Source organism: Corapipo altera, unplaced genomic scaffold (genome assembly GCF_003945725.1).
Source record: "Corapipo altera isolate COAL_440 unplaced genomic scaffold, ASM394572v1 70, whole genome shotgun sequence".
Taxonomy (NCBI): domain Eukaryota; kingdom Metazoa; phylum Chordata; class Aves; order Passeriformes; family Pipridae; genus Corapipo; species Corapipo altera.
The window spans coordinates 1,765,754-1,785,708 of NW_020884911.1; the positions used below are offsets into that span (position 1 = coordinate 1,765,754).

Consider the following 19,955-nt stretch of genomic DNA (forward strand, 5'->3'; position numbering starts at 1 on the left):
GCAATCGGGGTATCAGAAGATGGGGTTTGACATTAACTCTTTGTCTGCTGCCAGGGCACAGCCTGGCAACAAAAACCCCAAAGGAGCAGAGGAAGCTTTGGTTACAAAACATTCCACATAATCCTTTGGTCCTGCACGTGGGAAACGTTGCTTTGGAAATCTGGCCTGGAAAACCTGAGAGAAATCTGATGGACACTAAAAGAGGAAGGGTTCTTTCCAGCTCTGTGGAATGTTCCTTCAGGGATAAGAACTTTTTGGGATCTTAGTGAAGGTCGTAACTGATTTTCTGAGTCCTCCATTTTGGCGGGCAAGGAGAGCAACTATAGTTATATATACATATATATATATATTAGTAATAAATAAAAAGGGACAGGTGAAAATTTTCAAAGTCCTTTTGTGCTTTTCTGAAGTTCAGTTTGCTTGAGGAAAAATTGTGCTTTTGCACCCCGCTCATTTGCTTTCCTAAAATAATTGTCTGACCAAATGATCGGTGGTGGGTGTCGGGGCAACTCTTACCTAAAATGACTGATTGCAGCAGAATATTCTGCCAACAACAGCAGCAAGAAGAAACTCTAATATAATACTTATTTTAGTGTCTTTGGGATCATCAGTATGGGCCTGTGACTGGTTATACAGAGAATTTTGTATCTTTAAAAACACATTTTTATAGGTTGGGCAGCAGGCACTAAAGGCTTTCTGCTTTCTGCTGTTGTACCCCGAAATTCCTGCTATCAGCAGTAGTGGTGCTGTGCCTGGGCTGCATCAGATGATGCAACTCTGCACGAGATGGAAAGAAGCTTTTATAGTGCACTAAAGGGTATGAGGAGAATCAAACTTTATTCATTGGTCTTAACATTGGAAATCTGAAATGAAGCTCAGCGTTCCTGCGGCACCGGGTGGAGCTGGGGGCAAGCAACAGCTATGATCTGGTGCTGAAATTAGTGTTGCTAAAGAACATCACCCTGCACAAGCTGTTGGTATGAGTGGTTTCATTATCTCCACTCTTCAGGCTGAGCTCAAAGAGCAGGCAAAACCTTTTATTTTTTTTCCCCAAACCAGACACTCGAGGCTACTGTTGGTTTTCCAACATTGCTTATTGAGCAGCCCCAGAGATGGTCTGCTGGACATCAGAGTAGCCTTTGGGGGGTTGAACAGCCCTGGACCTGGTGGGTCCAGAAAAGCCTCCCCCACTCCTCCCCCATCCTACACTCCATACTCCAATCTCCCCCTGGATAGAACTTCTCTAAATGCAGGGATAATGTTCAGTCATCTCTTACCTCTGGGTGTGTTCTGCTGGACAGCCCGTGCAGCTGCTGCAGTGCAGGAGGGAGCAGAGGGCAACTGTCCTGCCAAGCCTGCCCTGGGAGCAGCTGGGCTGGGCCTCGTGTGCAGACCTTCAGCCCTATCTGGAAGTAACACAGCTTCCCAACTAAGGCTCCTAATCTGAGGCATAATTTTGGAAAGGAATATTGGAGTTAATATTCAACCTGTTGGGTTTTTTTCCCTTCCACCTTCCTTCATTTGAACATTTTCCAGTTTAGTGGCCGCCCTGAGAACTGTAAGGATTCACTATGGGGTAACTAACTCTGATGGGGGCTCTCATTTAACATACAAGTGGAATATCACAACTCATTTAGGGAATAGATTGCCACAGACACTAATTAGAGACTGTGAAAGTCAGGAATCTGAGGACCAGTGAATCTGCTAATTAGCTGGGCTTTAAAAGCTGACAGGAAATCAAAATGTGGAGGGTCATGGTGTGCAAGGAAGGACTTGTCTGTCTCCTCTGCCTGGTGGCAGAGAGAGTTGCCCAGGCTGTGACATTACAGGTCTCATCCTGTTTGTGGGACAGACCTACAAGGAATGAGGTGGGAATGAGGGGGCAGTGGTGTATCCTGTGACTCCCTGTGTGTCAGGGGCTTCCCAGAGCTCTGTGATCCATGCTCTGCCCAAACAATGCCAGGAATAGCCAAAGCCAGCCCTGAGGAAGTGCAGGATCAAGGATCCTTTCAGTCAGGCCCAAGCCTGTGATAGTCAGGGATTGAAGTTCTCATTCCTGAGGCAGATTATAAATATTTACTGGGAAATACTCACTATGTGCACAGTAAGTAAACACTTACTATAAATGGGAAATTATTAGGGAAGATGGTGTATTTCTGAGATCATGGGGACTTGTCACCTTTTTCTGATCATATTCTGTTATAAAATGTGTCTTTTGCTTTGAGCACCATTAATGGTGCTTTTTAAAGGCCCAGAGTTAAAACACCAGCTCTACACCACGGCTGGAATATAGTTATTTCCATGTGACTAACACAGCAGTATTTGTTATAGACAATATATTTAATTCTTCAGGAGAGGTGGAGAGTGATCTGGGAGACAGCTGGTTCTAATAAAAACTCAGAGCAGTTCACTTGAGGCTTCTACCTGTACATGGCCAGTTGATATTTTGAGTCCCAGTTTGGAGAAGCAGCTTCAAGCTTTTTTATTTTTTTTTTTTATTATTTTTTTTTTTTTAGTTTCCAGAGAACCTGTTCTACACTCTTCAAAACAAGGGCATTATTCCTACTAACAGTAGCTGAGTAGAGAATTTGTGACAGAGAAAACACACCTGAGGGAAGCAATGGGAAAGGGAGATGATAAGAAAAGTGGGGGAAATGGAGAAACCCTCAGAAAGCAGCTTCAATATTTGGGGTTTCCAGTTGTTCTCTTCACTTTTAAACCTTGTGTGGTTTTGGAGCTACGTGGGCACAAACACAGAGTGACCAGGGCAGAGATGAGAGCACATTTTCAACGTTTTCAGAGTCTTTTTTTTCAGCCTCTGCTCGTTATAAAACAACCAAAGGAACCCAAGAGGAAGATTGGGAAAGAAAGGAATTAGGAACACTTGGGGTAACTTGAGGGAGAGAGAAAGTTTGTGAAGTTCAGAAAATATGGATCACAAAAAGTTGAAAATTCCTAATTTCCTCTCAGGAAAAAAAGACCTGCTGCTCCTTTCCAGAGTGCAGGGAATGATGGGAATGGGAGGGGCAGGAGAAGGAGAAGCATTTCAGTGATTCTGAACTGAAAACCTCTTTACAATGAGAGTGGGGAGGCCCTGGAACAGGTTACCCAGGAAAACTTTGAATGCCCCATCCCTGGAAGTGCCAAGGCCAGGTCAGACAGGGATTGGAGCAACCTGGGATGGTGGAATGAGATGATCTTTAAGGTCCCTTCCAGCCCGAACCGTTCTGGGATTCTGTGATGAAAACACAGCTTTTCATAGCAGAGCGTGTTTGATTCTCCTCCACCTCTTAGAGATGGAAGTTATATATGGAATTTTAGCTCTGGGGTTCCTGTATCTGGAGCCTAGTCCCTGTAACACATTTCTCCTGACCTTAATGGAGTTGTCTGTAATGCTGGTTAGCAGGATTTCTCTTTGGGAAGTGATATTTGAACTTTGGAGGCAGCAGTTGCTGCACGTGGGAAAGGGAAGGACTCTGATAATCCTGGTTGCTGCTCACCTGTTTGTCTGCCACGTGTTTGATGTGATGGTGGGACAGCAAGTGCTCAATAATTTACATACAGTGCAATCCAGCCCAGCAGAAATGCTGCATTATTGTTCCATTTAGCCCCATTTGAACTGATTGATCACCAAAGCTGCCGTTTGTCATCTATCAGCACGGGGATTATTTATAACTTCTGCTGAGCTCACGGAGTAACCCATCAATCAGCGAGCTGAGCTGCACTTCCCTGATTTGTAATGGAGATTTTAATGAGCAGGACCTGATCCTTTATTTAGTTATTTATTTTATTTTGTTTTGTCAATGCTTGAGCTTGAGGAGAGTAGCCAGAAGATACAAAGCTGGAGCTAAGGCTGAGAAGATAAACCCTCCCTTCTTTTCCCCCTTGCGTTGCATTACTGACTGTCACTATTGCAATATTTACTTTAGGGTACCACAAAAAGCAAAGATAACACTGTTAATTTTAGTAATGGGCTCGGTGGTGTCCAGGCAGCCCCTGGGGACGTTGGGTTTGGAGCAGGGAGAGGAGCTGGAGCAGGGGCTGAGAGCCAGGCCAGAGCCAGGCCATGCTGACTCTGGTGCTCTGGGTGGCACCTGTCCCTGGACACAGCCCAGCACTGTCCAGGTACATCCACTCTCAGACCTTCCCTTCCTGTCCCACAGTGGGATTTTAGGGGCTGGCTCCTAGTTCAGGTAGGCTCACAGTCTGAGTGCACTCCCACCTTATAGAGCTTGTCATGCTGGAGACACTACTGTGCTGCCAGCCCACTTCCCTTCCCCAAATCCATGGAAACCCCTCATTTATCCTCACCATCTCCCTGGCTTTCTCTGCAGTTCAGGCCAGGCTTTCTCTCTCCTCCATCCCTGCTTGCTCCTGACACTCTGGCTATTCCGTGGGAAGCCTAAAGAAGGAGCCAGGCCTGAGACACTGAGCAGTAAAATCCTCCCTGGTTAAAACCTGCAATCCCAAATCATTCTTTTGAGTGAAGAAAATGACATTAGTGATGGGCTGGAGGCAAATGAAACAGAACATGGGGGTGTTGGCTCTCCTAAAAATTTGAGTTGGAATATTGTTTCAATTAATTAAGAGATCCCAGGGTAGACCCTGTTTGGCTGTTGGTGACTTTCACACTTAACCACTGTGCAACCTTTGTTAAAAATGGCACTAATACTGAGGAGCAGAACTCATAGTGTGGAGCTCCCAGGGCCCATCCCCTGCCTGCTCCCTTATTAACATGAAAGAAAAGGAGATGGAACATAAAAAGCTGAAGGTCGCCCCCACAGTTGTCTCAGTGACAATCTGTGTGACTTTAACCCTGGTGGGGAAAAGTAATTACCCTTTGGCTCCTGCTGACCTCAACTAACCTTTGCTGAAGGACCAGAGAAAATAAAGGCTGACCAACAGCCTGCCCTCCCTGCCCTGTGGTTAACCTGCTCTGGGAATGAGGAACACCCTCCACAATAGGGCTGGAAAATGTTGCCATGGAAATATCGTCGGGAGAAGAAACAAAAATCTATTACAATTAATAGTGTTTTATTAGGTGACTGCTAGAGAACTGGTTAATCCATGGGAGTTGCTCTATCTGGAGATCTGGGGTCAGAAAATTTCAGGTGGAATAAAAGAGGCAGGGAGAGACTCCTCTTTACAAATTCAGGAGCGCTGCCAGGGCGGTTTGCAGGAGATAAAGGAACCCGGGAGCTGTTGTGTCCTGTGAGGGTGGGAAACGGGAGCAGGGAATAAAAGCACTTCCAGTACCTGCAGATGGAAACTGCCAGCTCTGCAGCTGGGCAGGAGGGCACTGCTCCACCAGGGTTTGGGGGTTATGTGGCACTGACCAGGGGCATTTTCCCTTCGGATCTCTGTTAAATTCCCTGCTCTGCTCCGGTTGGTGTTGGGCAGGATCCCGGGCTGCTCATTCCCGTGGGAGCTGCTTTGGTTGGAGCTGACAGTGCTGCACCTTGGCACGAGGAGTTCAGCAGTTTCTAACAAATACTGCTGCTTCCTTGGCCACGCAGAGGCAGAATTTGGGGACACATCAAAAATGTGGCTGTTGCTGATCCGCAGTATCCCAGTTCTTAGGGCACGGTAAAGCGTTTCAACCCAGCACACTCTGGGACAGTTCCTCGTTCCTGGCACAAATTACTTCCCCTCACCTCAGAAAGTTTTCAGTGTGTTTCTCTAGGTGTGTCCCTGTAGAACTTTAAATCCCCCTGCTGCTTTTAGAGGAATGAGGCACTGCAGCGTGTTCATTTGAAGACACGTTAACACACAGCTGCACGTGAATATTTCCTGGTATTGAAAGTGAATTAAAAATAACGCATTTGTTGAAACAAAGCCATACACCAGCTTCCTTTTTTCGGCCTTGTCCCAGAGAACAAGTGTTTCAAATGCTAAGAAGATGTTAACAGGAATACTTTGATTAGTATTACTGATAAGCTCCCATTAGTGTTAGTGGGAGAGAGCTGACTGTGTGTTTCTCCTAAGAAAAGCTGAAAGCATGTGAAGGAAATGAGCTGCACTAAACATCAGATTAAAATCTTTTAAAATGGTAGATAAGGGGTTTTTTTTCCCCCCTCCAGTATTTTTACGTGTCAGCTTCTATTAATGGAGCTGTGGGTTTTCACCAGGAGAACACTCCCCAGTTCATTTTCAAACGGGGATTTGCAAAGAGAACAGAAACAAACATTTGTTGGTGCAGGTAAAGCATTAGAACGATGTTCTGTGTTGCAAACACCATCATTTCAGTCACCTTTCTCTAATTGTAGCACTGCTAATCAGTGTTTGGAGTTAGTTTGCCATGGGGAGCCTCTGAGCCCAGAGAGCCCTGTTCCTGTGCAGGGCTGCAGCAGTGACAGTGCACTGGCCTTTGCTTTCTTATTTGTGTGAGGCTTTAAAATGAGCTCTGCTCACCTACTCACACACTTCCAAAGGCTTTGCTCAGGTTTCTGCGACTGCATAATTTGTGTTTCAAGTTCTCAGGACTGCAGAGGGGCAGGAGGAGGCAAACTGCCCTCATTAATTTCCCCCCAGAATTCCCGTTCCCTGGCTCCAAACAACAGTGTGTAGCTCACCTGGCCGTGGTGCTGTGCAGAGCCAGGACCTCTTTCCTTGGCTGCTTTGCTTTTTCCCGTGGGCTGGTGCCAAGTTTTCCTGGGATTCCCTCTCCGTTTCCAAAGGGTGAGGGTCCATGGTGCTCAGCACAAAAGTCAGGGAAGTCCGTCCTCATCCGTGGAGTTTTTGTTCTGTTGATTGAAGGGAGAGAGAAAGCAGAAGGAGAATTACAATCATTGCTCCGAGGTAAGCCTTTGGATAAACTGCTCTGTTCCAGGACTTGGGAGTTGGAAAAATCCCCTTGAATTATGCACAGCATTTTATTTCTGCAGTAGAAGTTGATGTTAGGGGGTAATTTTATTTCTACATCAGAAGTTGATGTTCAGGTGCCTTCACCCGTGGATCGTGTTCTGCCAGGCTTTGTTTGGTACACAGCCTTCATCTATTTTAGCCCAACATAATTCTAAGGCCTCAGAAATGTCTTAATTGATCAACATTTTCATTTGTGGGATTAATCAAGACAGAGGACTGAGGGTTGTAGGAACCATTAGTAGCTGAGTGTTTGCCACCGGAAGAATTTTCTAACTGAATTAAGAGTGAGCCGTGTGTGTTTATTCAGCTTTAGAAGGTGTTTCATACTTCCAGGCTCTGAAATATGTTGTTGCCTGCCATTGTCAGCTGAGTGGGAAAGGAAATACTCTGTTTGCAGGGGATTATTTCCCTGCATTCCTTTATTTTGCTGTGCCCATACAGGTGTATGTGCTGTTGTGCTGAACACGGGATAACTTACAGGAAAGGGGGAGCTGGGGGATATCAAAGCAAAACAGAATTGTTTTAATTCGAGTGCCAAGTCTGGTGACATGCAATCACATCCTTTAGAAAACAAAAACCTGTTCATACTCAGATTTTGCCAATATGTTCATTGATATTTCCCCCATCAAACACACAACTGTAGTTTAGGGGCTCCTGATTAATCTCACGAGCATTTTGTCACACGTTTGTTATGGGGAGTCAGAAAGGGAATGATTTCTGCTTTATTGGATCTGATAGATTCCCAGACATCTGTAAAATTCAAGGCTTTCAAACATCCCACAATTCTTACAGCTTTAATTGCTCTAACAGTGCACAACTGCTGTATTTAACTAGTGGCCTCCTATTGTTCTATGGCATTATCTAAAATATTCTGCTTCTCAAGACAAATAATGACAATACCGAGGCTTCAGTGTTGGATAAATGTCATAGAGCAAGAAAAGAGAATTCCTTCAGCCATCAGTGGTAATTGTGGCAAGAACATTAATTATAACAAGATTACTTCATGGCAAACTGTGATATTGAAAGTACTGGAGGAACATCTGATTCTGAAAATGTAAATCCAGCCTCAATATCCGAGGCACTGCAGAAATGTTTACGGGTTATTTTAGCAGTTGGCACACACCACAGAGGAGGGATTTTTAATAAAATACTTTGACATTTCTGCAGCAAATTACTGTCACTCTAAAGTCATCTCCTAGATATTTATTAGCAGCACAGCAATAAAGCAATAGAATATAGTTTGAGATAAGTGTTTATTGGTAGCCTCCATCACACAAACAGACAAGGAAATCTTTATCAGGGTGGGTTTGTTTTTAAATCAACAGCAGCATTAGATATCCTAAAAGTTAGCACAGTCATTAAATACCTTATGGTGCTGTATCCCTGGTAATCCAATTTACACAACTCTATTCTCAGCAGAAACTCCTGGGGTACAAGTAGTTCTCTTCAGTGAGCCCTTCCTGCTTTCTCTCGTCATGAAGCAGTGATGGTACATTTTTATCCTGTTGATAATTTGACCCTCTTTAAACTATTTCTCGTGGCCCCACTGGGCTGGTCTGGATTAGGGTGGAGGTAGCTGGAAGCCCGAAGGACTGCAGCCCATGGCTCATTCTTCCTGTGTGACCGGCCCTCAAGAGCCAACAGAGCATCATTATTCTGAGGCAGCAAGAGAAAAGCTGGTCCAGCACATATTCCACACATTTGCTACTCCTTCCTCCACGTCCTGCAGTGCCAGGGAGGGGGATTATTGCTGCGGAGGAAAAAAATCTGCCCATGGTGGAGGAATAATCACTGCAGTCCAGCTCCCCCCCACACCTCAGCCTGTGTCTCCTCTCTGCCTCCCTGTGTTTGAGGCCCCAGCTGATTCCGGCTGCATCCATCCATACATAAATCATTGCCCTTATTCTATTGGTTACATGGTACATGGCAAGTATTGATTTTTTCCCTTGCCTCATTGCTGGAGAACCCTTGGTTTTTGTGAGGCTGAAAATGCAAAAAAATTTACTTGGGGTTTTTTTCTGTCGCCGGAGATCTCGTCAAGGGACAAAAATGACAAGAGAGGAAGGTGCTATTTTAAGGGCTTGTGTGGCTTAAAAATCTTCTCCTCCTCTGTTCCCCTCTCCCTTTGCCTGTGTCCCAAAAAGTCGTGGCTTGTTTAATCCCTGCTGCTTTAGGTGGGCTTTGCAGCCTGAGCACCAGGGGAATAAGCAAACAGAACCAGGGCCTGGCTGTTCTGAGCAAGGCATTGCTTAATTATTAAAAGTTTAATTATCTTCTGAAACATTTTTAAAAAAAGATAAAGAATAATATGAAAATAACGCCATTTTAAGGGATGAGGTGACTCTCAGGCACAGGATGCTGTAGAAAAATGGACATTTGTTTCCCTTCTGCATAACACAGAGATAGAATATTTGGCTTAATTCTTGAGATTAAGCCAAATGGTCTTTGTGGCATTTTGAAACCTATTTATTAACTATTTATCGGGGAGATTTCTGGATCAAAATAATTTTTCTCAGCATTCAAAGCTGCCTGAAAATGCCTCACAAAAGATGGCACCTCGTTTCCTCAAAGAAAGTGTTTCTGAGGAACACAAAGCCTGGGTTCTGAGGCAGAATATGAGATGTTCTCCTTCAGCAAGAGCAAATTCCCTGGTATGAGACTCTCTCTTCCCAGGAGCCTGGTCCAAACCACACTGGAGTCACCAGGAATGTTTTCATTGACTCTGTAGGTGCTGGGTCAGCCTCAGATTACACAGAAACGGAGATTTTCCTCTTTTCTTTTTCTCTTTTTTATGCTTTCCCCCATTTTGAAGAAGCAGTGAAATGGGATAGGATGGGTGGTTTAGAGATGGGTGCAGAACATTATTATATTTAATATGATCTGATTTTAACACTTTTAAATGAGATGTATTGAAATATATATTTTCTTTAATGCCTGAACTGCACAGTCTGAACTTTCTCTGCCTTAGGACATTCCCAACTGCTGGATTTTGTTTCTGTGCTCCTTCAAACCCCGTTTCTGGTTGAAGTTCACTCTTTTCTCAGTGCAGAAGGAGGGTTCCTTGGCTGGTTGAGACATCCTGAGGTTTTTAGTGTGGCTGGAGGAGTTCCCTTCTCACAGCTCAAGGGGATAATGCAAGTCTGAAGTTCCTCACAGCGAGGCAAGACTTGGTCCTGTTCACTGGGGGTTTGGAGCAGAACTGGCTGCAGAATTCCTCCCTGGAAGTTCCTGAGGCTTAATTATTGAAATCTTCCAAACTGAGTTGTTCCCATATCACAGCTTATTGTAGGAGGGTGTGGTCATGGGAACAGCCTTCTCTGCCCTGCTTTGTGACACCCAGAAGGCATCAGAGCAGCCAACTTCCATCTGCACATCTCCCGTGGAGGAAACAAGTGTTGGTTTATTCATTTCCTGGAGAATGGACACGAGAATTTACTGAATCACAACAAGAGGTAGAAGGTAGCAACCAGTAATTATAGCTTTGGAAATCAGGGCTGAGGACTTTCACCCTCACAGGCTTTCAGAAATAGGTGAAACAATTAAGAGCTCCTGCTTGTGACACATGGGGAGAAATTGCTGCAGGACCTCGTGTACATGTGGAAGTTTGACCCCTATGATGCTGCCAAGGGCAGTGCTGTGCTTAGCAAGCCTTAGGCACAAAAGTGTTTGGCTCAGCTCAAACCTGGATGCTGCATTTTCTTAAAAAGAAAATTAAAAAAAGCCCCAAATCCCGGCCCCAAAAAGGGAAATAGTAACACCAAGTGGATTTTGGAGGAGGACCCGCCTCTTTTTCTGTTCTCCTCAGCTTGTTGTGTAAATCACCCTCTTACACCCAGCAAATTAACTGCACTGCTAGGGAAGTGTTGTGGATTTATCCATTTTAATAAGAGTGGGATACAGTGCCCCTTCATTTAACCCATGCTCAGTGCTGCATAAGATCCCAGGAAACTTATTCAGCAATAATTTTAAATCCCATCCCTGGGAAGAAAAGGAGGAAAAAAAAAAAAAAAAAGAGCTCAGGACTCTACAGTTGGAGCCTGTAGTTGCAATAAAATGCAGGAAAAGGTTATTTTACCTGAATTTATCGCTTAGCAACCAAGAATCCACCTCCTGAGACTGCAGCCTCTGGGTTACCAGGGAACTGGCCGTGACAATTATCCAACAGCTGGCCCAGGAATCTCCATAGCCTTTAACCCCTGTCAGCTGAGAGGTGGGCTGCTGGCAGCCACAAACAATGGGAACACACCCTGCGATTTTATGGAAGAGCTGAGGGAAGGCACAGCTGGATGGATCCTCAGCCAACTGCTCCAGTGTGCTGAGAGTGCTCCGGGCTCCATCCCTGCCCTTGGGCTCCAACAACTGAGGCCAAACTGTCAGGACAGGCTCTGCTGTTGGGAAGGACTGGGAAGTGGGTAATTAGAAAGTGTGGCAGTAATTTACGATTTTTTTCCCATTAAATAATTGTGCTTATCTTGGTTTTTTTCTGATTGATAATTCCACTGATTATCAGTGAGAGGGAACACTGTCATATATCCAGGTAATAGAGGAACGGTTTGGAACGAGGGGAAAAGCATCATTAGCACTGGGAAGATAAAAGTAATGGCAAAAAGAGTGCTGAGCTTGGGTATTGAGAGGAGCTTCTCGATAATGAGGTGGATTATGGCTGGGGGTGGCATCCCAAAGGAAACGAGGGAAACCCCCAACAACAACATGGGAAGGGAGCTGGGAACTGAGTATAATGCTGGGAATGTTCTGTACACTGCTGTGGGTGTCAGGCCTTGCTCCTTCCCCCTGTCTTCGTTTCTACTTTCTGTATTTTATAACAAAATGACAAGTTTTGGTAACAAAATTACAGCTGGCAGCAAACCTGCACCAATTTGCAGATGCAGCATTTGACACCGTGGCTTCAGACGCCCTGAGAGATCCATGGCCAGGCCTCTTCTGCTGCCTCTCAGGGGCTTCTTTTAGTTTAGAATAGAAACAGGAAAAAGGCTTTGGGAAGTCAAGGGCCCCGTTCCCGTTTCCAAATCCCAGGCGTGGAGCTGGCTGGGCTGGGAGGAGCTCCTCTCTCCCTGGAGGATCTGTGCAGGTGTCCAGGGAGGGAGCCTTTGGGAATCACCTGTGTCTTGCTGCTGCAGGCTTCCTGCAGCATCTTCTGCTTGAAATAATAGAAACTGCTCTGCTACACTCCTTTATTTTCCTTTTTCTTCCCTCTTTCCATTTTGCCCTGGCACATTTCATACACCACAATGGTAAGAACCAGCTCAGAGAATTCTCCCCCAGCTTTCCACTGCCAACAAGTTCACAAAGGGAACTTTCCCCTGGCCACTTGTGGCCAGAAACCTCCTCTTTGGCACTGGAGGATTCTTTGACCCCTGGGCAAATCAGACTGCATTTGATTGGGCTCCCTCTGCTTTCTTTAAGGTCATTTTTGAAGCAAAATTGATAACATCTCCCTTTTCACTGCACACAACTGAGGTAACTTGTCAGGCTCTCAGGCTATGGAGGAATTTCTGGTTCCTGAAGCAGGTTAAAACCCCCAAAAGGCACGTCAGCATCATCTCTGCTGATAGAGTGACATCACTGCACACACAAACAGCTTTCCAGAGGGAGTCCCTGCAGGAAGGGGATGCTGAGGGCTGGGACACACCTGCTCCTCTTGGGAAGTGTGCAGTGAGCTGTCAGCAGGAACACCTTTGCCCTTAGAACTTCAATTAAACCTTTCCATTACCACTGTGGGTGACAATGGATATGGGAAGGCTTAGAAAGTGAGCAAAGACCTAGGAAATATTTATTAAAAAAAGTGGAAGTGTAGTCTCTTGTCAGTAATAGGTGCCTTGTCACTGCCATCATTACAGTGACTTCTCAGGTCTGCTGTGGGTGCTTGGCCAGGTTTGTGAACTCTGCTGCTGAGGTGTCCGAGGGCAGCAGCTCCGTGGCCATGAGGAATGTGGAGGCTTTCCAGGGAGAACAGAACAGTCTCCAGCTCATCACTGCCTTGGAGGGTGGATCCTTTGCTGAGCACCAGAAGGGCTTTCACTCCTGAGCTGGTTATTGCCTTGTTTGGGTGGGAAGGGAGGGGTGGGAGATCCCAGCAGCTCCATGTCCATGTGGGGCTGGGTCCGGGGAGCTGTGCTGGGACACCGTGTGTGCCGATGACAGGTCCTGGTTGTCCTGGCTGGGCTGGTTGGTTACGTTGACAGATGTTGCAATGGTTCCTTTGGCTCTGCTCTGTTGTGCTGACTGTTCAAACAGGAAATTCAGCTTTTAGTATTTGCACATGTTCAGTGTTTGTTTTAGTAGGAATGGGCTCTGACAGCAGCCTGATCAAACAGTGTATTTTTGGAGCAGCAACCTCTGGAATTCTCAAAGTCCTTAGGAGGGATTGGAGCCCTGCTCCCTGAAGTCCCACAGGCTTTTGAGGAAAGGAGGCTTTGGAGTTGAGGACACGCTCAGGAAGCACGGCAAGAGTTGCTTTTCTCCACACCAGGACTAGCTGGAAAAACTCATCTCCTCATCTCGGAAAGCTCCCTTTCCGTCTAAATCCCTGCCTGGTTGCTCCCCTTTCAGGTGGCTGCTCTGTGACCTTGGCAGGCCCCTCCTCTGAAGGACACCCTGCAAATGCTGCTGTGCTTTTTGTTTCCTGACTTTTCATCGAGCAAAGCTCCCTGCCCTCTTTATTCCAGGCCTGGAAGTGCTCCTTGTCCAGATCCCTGGCCAAGGTCTCTTGTGCTGTCCTTCAGATGTTACATGAAGTGTTACAGAGGGAGAGGAATCCCTGAGATTCCAGTGCTGATTAGCAGGGATGAAATACAGGGAATACAATTCCATGCATCCTGCAAAACCTGCCAGTTGTGTATCCCAGCATTTGGAGCGATGTTATCACTTTGGAACTTGCTTGATTTTTTTTTTAATTGTTCACCAATCAGCTGAATTTTGAACATGTGTGGTTTCTGAAGGTTTAGTGTTGTGCATGTTTTGACAGTTTTACTCATCACCAGGATTTTAGATGCTCTCTTTCTGTCCTGATTTATTATTTTTCCTCTCAAATCCACTCATCCTTATTCCTGAGTAACGGCGTTGGTTCTGGAAGGGGCACAAAGTTCCTTTTCTTCCAAAAGAAACTCAGAGGTGTTTTCATGGATGTTGGGTGAAAGTGCAGTGCAGGAAAAGGCACTGTCTTTTAACAAAGTTTGGGTTTGAGCACGAAATAATCAGGATTTGGATGCTATTAAAATAACATTTTTTGGGGGAAAAGGAACTGGATTTATAAAAATGAACCAAGTCCTCAGCCAGGCCCGTTATGAATTGCAAAAGCAGCTGGGAGATTTGGCTGGAAAATCAAGGTTGGGGTTTTTTTTTTCTTCGTCAGAGTTTGTAAGATATTTGGAGGGACATAACATTTATTTCTTATTTCTCTGAGTTTCAGGCCAGGCCTCGGAAAAACCCATCTGACAGTGAGTTTGTTTGTATATTTTACGTTTTTTCCCTGAGCATGCTAGGCTCATTAGCAAGCCTTGGAAAAGGCAGGCTTTGTTAAAGTGAGGATGGAAAACAAGATACTAAGGGCTCAAATCTGTCTCCAGAATATAAATAAGCAAAGCTTCCTTTGGAGCAGGTTTGGAGCACAGTTATACTGGAAGCCTTGTTTCAGGGAGAGCTGTGAATGTGCCTTTGCAAGGAAATGCTGCTCCTTCAACAAATTTCCTCGCAGGGGGAAAACAAATCGCTTTTCCTCGCTTTACCTGGAGCTGTTTGGTTGTGGTTTCACCTCCAGCAGCAGGAGGGTTGTACCCCTGCACCCAACAGTGACAAAAACAGGGACTCAACACTGTTTTGCTCTATCCAACAACCAGAGTGAGACCCCATGGAAAATACTCCAGGATCAGCTTTGGTGTGGTGAGCAAAGACACTGCTCCAAATCAGGCTCCAGAATCTTCAGTGCAATGAGAAAACGATGGCTCTGGTGTTGGATGAAACAGTTTTCAGCCCAGCATCTTAATTTTTGTGGTGATTTTTTAATGGAAAGATGGGATTTGGGAGGTTGGTGTGCCTGGAACATCTGAAGCAGTTGGCACGAGGTGGACGTGTCCTCATTAGGCAGAATTTGTACTTCCCTGCTAAGCCAAAGTCGTTGCTATTCACTATCATTATCCTAAGCTGGGTCCTTGGGTGAGCTCCTAATTCCAGAAGTACAATAGCCAAATAAGCCTTGATTAAAGCAGTCCCTGTGGTCCAGCCAAGCATATGTTACCACTGGAGACTGAACCGGCGTGGAGCTGCGCCGCTCCCGGAGAACTCGGCATGGCTGGAGTCACTGCTGGAGAAAAGTGCAGTTCCTTGGGGCAGGGTGGAACATTTTGCATTTGGAATGTGCCCCGGAGCTCAAGTGTTGTCCCCAGATCACCAGATTTACCTGGTTGCTGAGCTGGTCACCAGAACAGACGTGGTGGGTCTGAGCGTGACACCAGGGGACACCTCTCAGGTGGCTGAGGGTGCTGAGGAACCACGTGGCAAACTCTGCACAGTAATTTTTGCTGGATCACTGCTCTGGCTGTAAGGAGCTTTTTCTGCAGTCCACCTGTGAGAGCAGGAACATCTCGGTCTTCACAGGGTGTTTGTTTTTGTTGGGTTCATCAGCTTTCCCCGTTACTCTCTTTCTGAAACAATCATTGCACTGGAGAGAACAATATTCTATTTCTGCTATTCAAGGTCAGCTGGATGAAATGCTAAAAACTCCCAGGTCATCTGCTCTTGGGCACGTGGCCCCAGCAATTTTACACACAGGGGGAAATGATGCCTTTTAATATTCTTACATTTTCATGGTCTGTTTTGTGTGGCAAAACTCCCTTTATCTCAATAGAGCTCCAGAGCAACGTGTTGACCCTCCCCAGCACCTTTGCTCACAGACCAGTTGTCTTCCTCATTCCATTTGCTCCTGGAAGGTGCTAAAACTCTTTTTATCGTAGGAGATATGCATTCCTTTTCTTCCTAGAAGCCAAACTGCTTTATTCCAATTTGGTGTTTGTCTGAAGGTGCTTTCTTTGGGTTTCTTTTTAAATTTTACTCAGATAACATGGAAGGGTGAACTGGAAACTCTTGTTAAAAGTCAGTTGCTACCGTTGCTGTTCCTTCTCCAAAAGTCCTGAAAAGATCCCTCAGACCTGGTTTGCCCCAATCCTTTGCAGAAACCAGTAGTGACTTGGATTTTTAAATGAAGAGGCCTCTCATAGAGACCTGTAGGTGAATGTCCTGGCTCTGCTCGTTAATGATGTACTGGGTTTATTTTCTTGGTTGCCTTGTGTCACTAATCAAGCAGTAATTGAATTAGCTGGAGAGAAGGATAAGATAAATTACAGAGAAGAATTAACTGTGTGCACCTGAGGTCAGCAGGCTCCTGGAAAACTCAAGGTGAGAATGGGCTGGACTATAAATGAGATTTAGCAGGAGAATTCCAAGATGCAGAAATGCATATTAGAAATAGCTGTGAAAATCCAGAGGTACCTGGAAGTGCTGGGGCAATCCCTTTCTGGTTTAAGATGGGAAGCAAAGGATTGCTCTTACATTCTTTCCAACTGCTGTATTTGATGAAGGGAATTTCCCTGAATTTTAACTTTTCCTCCTACTGTGAATAGACTTTGCCAGAAGGACATTTTTCCTTCTATTAATATTAATATTAAAGTAGTAAATTGTCTGTCCCTGTATTCACTCACTGGCCTTCCTTTTTTTTTTTTTTTTTTGTTCCCTTGGTTGGTCTGTAGTTTGAGTTCATCTTTCATGAAAACCATATGTTGGATTAAAGACTGGGTATTATTTTCATGCATTGTAATATACTCTATTACCTTCTCCATCATAGCCAGTGTAAAAGTGATTATTATTCCATGTGTCACTGTGAACACATTGAAGATTCTTTAGGTCTTCTCTAGCAAGAGTTGATTCCTGATTCACTGGTCTCATTCTCTTTTTGTGTCAGAACCAGCCAAGTAAAAGCATCTTAATTTTATGAAAGGCTTTTAAAAATATGAAAAATGCATGTTAAACATAGTTAGAAATTGAACTGATTCAGGAAAATATTAAGCTAATGACAGTAAGTTATTTTATACATTGAAACCCCCTAAATTAATGTAATTAAATAGCAAGATAAAGAAATTCCAGTCTTAAACACTAAAGCAGACAAAGGCAGCACTTTACCCAACTGTGTTTGCTCTTTTGAACAAAGTGTGGCTTTTCTGAGTTTATGAACTCTTCTTTTTGCAGCAAGTCAGGCCTGATTGCACTGACTCCACAGCAAGAGGCCTCAGTCGATAAGTTTACTTGATTGTTAATATTCTCCTCCCACCAAACCTCAGCTGTAGCTGCATTAAATAAAAATACAGGAGGTGGTGTGGTAACCTCACCATCTGCTGTACAGCTTCGCTTTTTGTTCTGGAGTTGGAGTCGAAATATCGGGGGTTAAGTCGCTGAAATTAGATGGGACCCCTGCAGTCTAATCCATAGGAACAGGCCAATTCTTTTGAGTTTTCCATGTTTGATTAGTTGTACTGTAATTAAAGAAATTACCGCTGGTCTCCTGTCTGGAAGTGATTAACCCCCCAAGTGCTCATACCTATATTCTCTAAGCATCTCCCAATAATATAAGGCTTCATTTATGGTCCTTAATAAGGAGACAAATGAAAATCGTCTCCAGCCCTAATTCTGGGGCTTGTGTGGAACAAGCTGTTGTGCCTCGGCTCTTCCATCGGTTCTGATTATGCTGCACTTTAATTAAGGAACCCAAATGCTGTCTGTATGAATGGAATGTGCTTCAGAGGGGAAGGAATGGGATAGTGAGGAGCCAAGGGAACCCCCACTCGTGGAGGTGTGGGTACGGCTGCTTGGACTGGGGACAGATCCTCTCAGGATTAGGGTTTGCAGTCACTGAGGCACAAAAAGGAACAAAACTTTAAAATCCTGCTTCCTACCCCCTACTCGGCTCCCTGAGCCCTCTCTGCACTGCCCGACCTACCCGTGCCAGGGTTCAGCCTCGGCCTTTATTCACCTTCCCTCTGCCCTGGGACTCTGAACTGCTCTCCAAGAGCAGAGGGAAGGAGCCCAGGGAGTTCTCCCGGTGGGATAATGCCGCAGCAGCTGCAGCTTTCCCAGCCCCGCTCCCTGCTGGGATAACTGGGATAACGCAGCACAGCCTCGGCACACACCCGGGGCAGGATCATCCCGTTTTCTCCAGGCCGGGCCAGGGAAGGGCTCAGGGAAAGGAGCAGAGGAGGGGCCAACCAGGCACTTTTGTCTCATCTGTCAGATTTGTTCTGGGAATATTCCAGAGTGTGTCTTCATGGCAAATGGATTCTGGATTGAGCTGTGCCCTGCACAGAGTGAGGGAGACACAGACACCTCCTGCAGTCCCTCCTTTAGCTCTTCCTGCCCATAAAAAATGTGGATAGAAGCAAGGTAACTTTTTATAACATGCAGATTAATACAACTTATAAGTAGTGGGTATCACATGTTGATGCATGACTGACAGGTGGCATCCCAAACTTCACGAGTTTCTGTGAGACCACAAAGTAACATTCACTGTACAGAATTCCTGAATTAAAAATTCTCCAGTTGGAATTTTTCCTTTTGATTCGCCCTAAGTTGTGTTGTTCTCGCAGAAGCTTTCCAGTGGTTCCTTAGAAGTGATTATGCTCATGGAATCTTTATTTGGCTCAAAAAGCACTCAAATATTCAGCCACCTTTTTAAAAAGGAAAAAAAAAAGCCCCTCAAACTGAGTGTATATAGCTGGGCTCCAAATCCTGGTTCACCTGTGCTGGGAAGCCAGGCACAAATCCCAAACCTATTTTAAGCCACTGATGCATCTCTTTAATTTTTGTGGACTTCAAAAGGAGCTCAGAGGTCCCAAGGAAGCGGCCTTTGGAAAAGCTTTGGCTTCAGGAAAGGGCAGTAAAAGTGGAAAGTGCTGGGAAATAGGAATGGGTTCCTTGGATCTTGCTGTTGGCGTGGCTTTTCCACAGATAACTGGGAGCAAAGCAGTGGGGGTAAGTGAAAGCTTGTGCACCAGTTCTGGGAAGCTTTTCAGAAACAGCTCAGTGGCTTAGGAGTAGGTTTGGGTTACAGCTGGGAAAATAGGGATTAGAACAGTTGCTGAGGTGTTTGTGGGCTCTGAAGTCACGGAGGGGGGCAAAACTGGGAATGGGATGGGTTTGCACCCACGGAGTCTCTTCTGGGACCACCCCTTGGCACCCAGTGCTCCCAGTCCTGGAGAGTGGGAAAGGAAGGCAGGAGCCAGGGATGGAGGGAAGTTGCCTGTTGGGTCTGAGGTGGCCCTGGGAAAGGAATTTTCCAGAACCTCTCGGTTCACGGCGAGGTGGTTGAGGCAGAAGACACTTGAGGTGGAACAAGGAGCAGAGTCTAAAGCCTGGAGGGGTTGTGGGCTTGTCCTGTATCCCACAAAACCGCAGCAAAGGTGGGGAAGATCCCCTGCCTGCAAAACCAGCTCCTCACCCTTTGTTCCCTCCCCTTTGTCTCCTGTGCCTGTAAATTCTCAGGAGGCAGAAGCTCTCCCCAGAAGTCCCACCGTGCTTAGAACAGCCTGTCTTCCCCGAGGCTGGTATTTCTAGGAATTCTAGCTTTTCCAAGCGAATACGCATCACGGAGAAAGAATAACACTCATCCTCACTGGATGTCCTTTCCAACAGCGCCGGGGCTAAGTGGAAATAGAGAATAAAGCTACTTTTCTGGGGCTAAAAATAATTCTTCTGGGTCATGTGGAAAATCGTCGTGGAGGTTATTTGTGGGAGTTCAAATGTTCAGTTGTTCTGCTTTACTTTTTCTAGGAATTGCTGCATGGCTCAAAAAGCTCATGAAAAGAGCTGCTGTGTTTCCTTTGGAAAAACTGGATGGCAGCGGAAGGAGAGGGGAAAAAAAAGTGTTAGAATGTGTTATGGCTTTAGTGGGATTTGCAAACGGAGAGTTTAGGATGTACCTCTTGGTGTCACAACTCAAACTGGACAAGGAATTCATTTGGGGATAGACTTTATTATTTTTAATGTGTTGTGACCCATTAAGGGGAGACATGGCAGTGGAAAAGCAGGAG

At 45.5% G+C, this 19,955-nt stretch overlaps 1 protein-coding gene across 3 annotated transcripts in view; it reads left to right on the plus strand.

The window, feature by feature from the left end:
- CCDC85A (coiled-coil domain containing 85A) overlaps positions 1–19,955 on the plus strand; it is a 190,893-nt gene that overhangs the window by 93,516 nt on the left and 77,422 nt on the right. For all 3 annotated transcript variants that reach the window (XM_027653778.1, XM_027653779.1, XM_027653780.1), the window contains one exon: positions 6,678–6,798. In XM_027653778.1, coding sequence (XP_027509579.1) covers positions 6,678–6,798 — 121 coding nt within the window. The remainder of the gene's footprint in view (positions 1–6,677; positions 6,799–19,955) is intronic.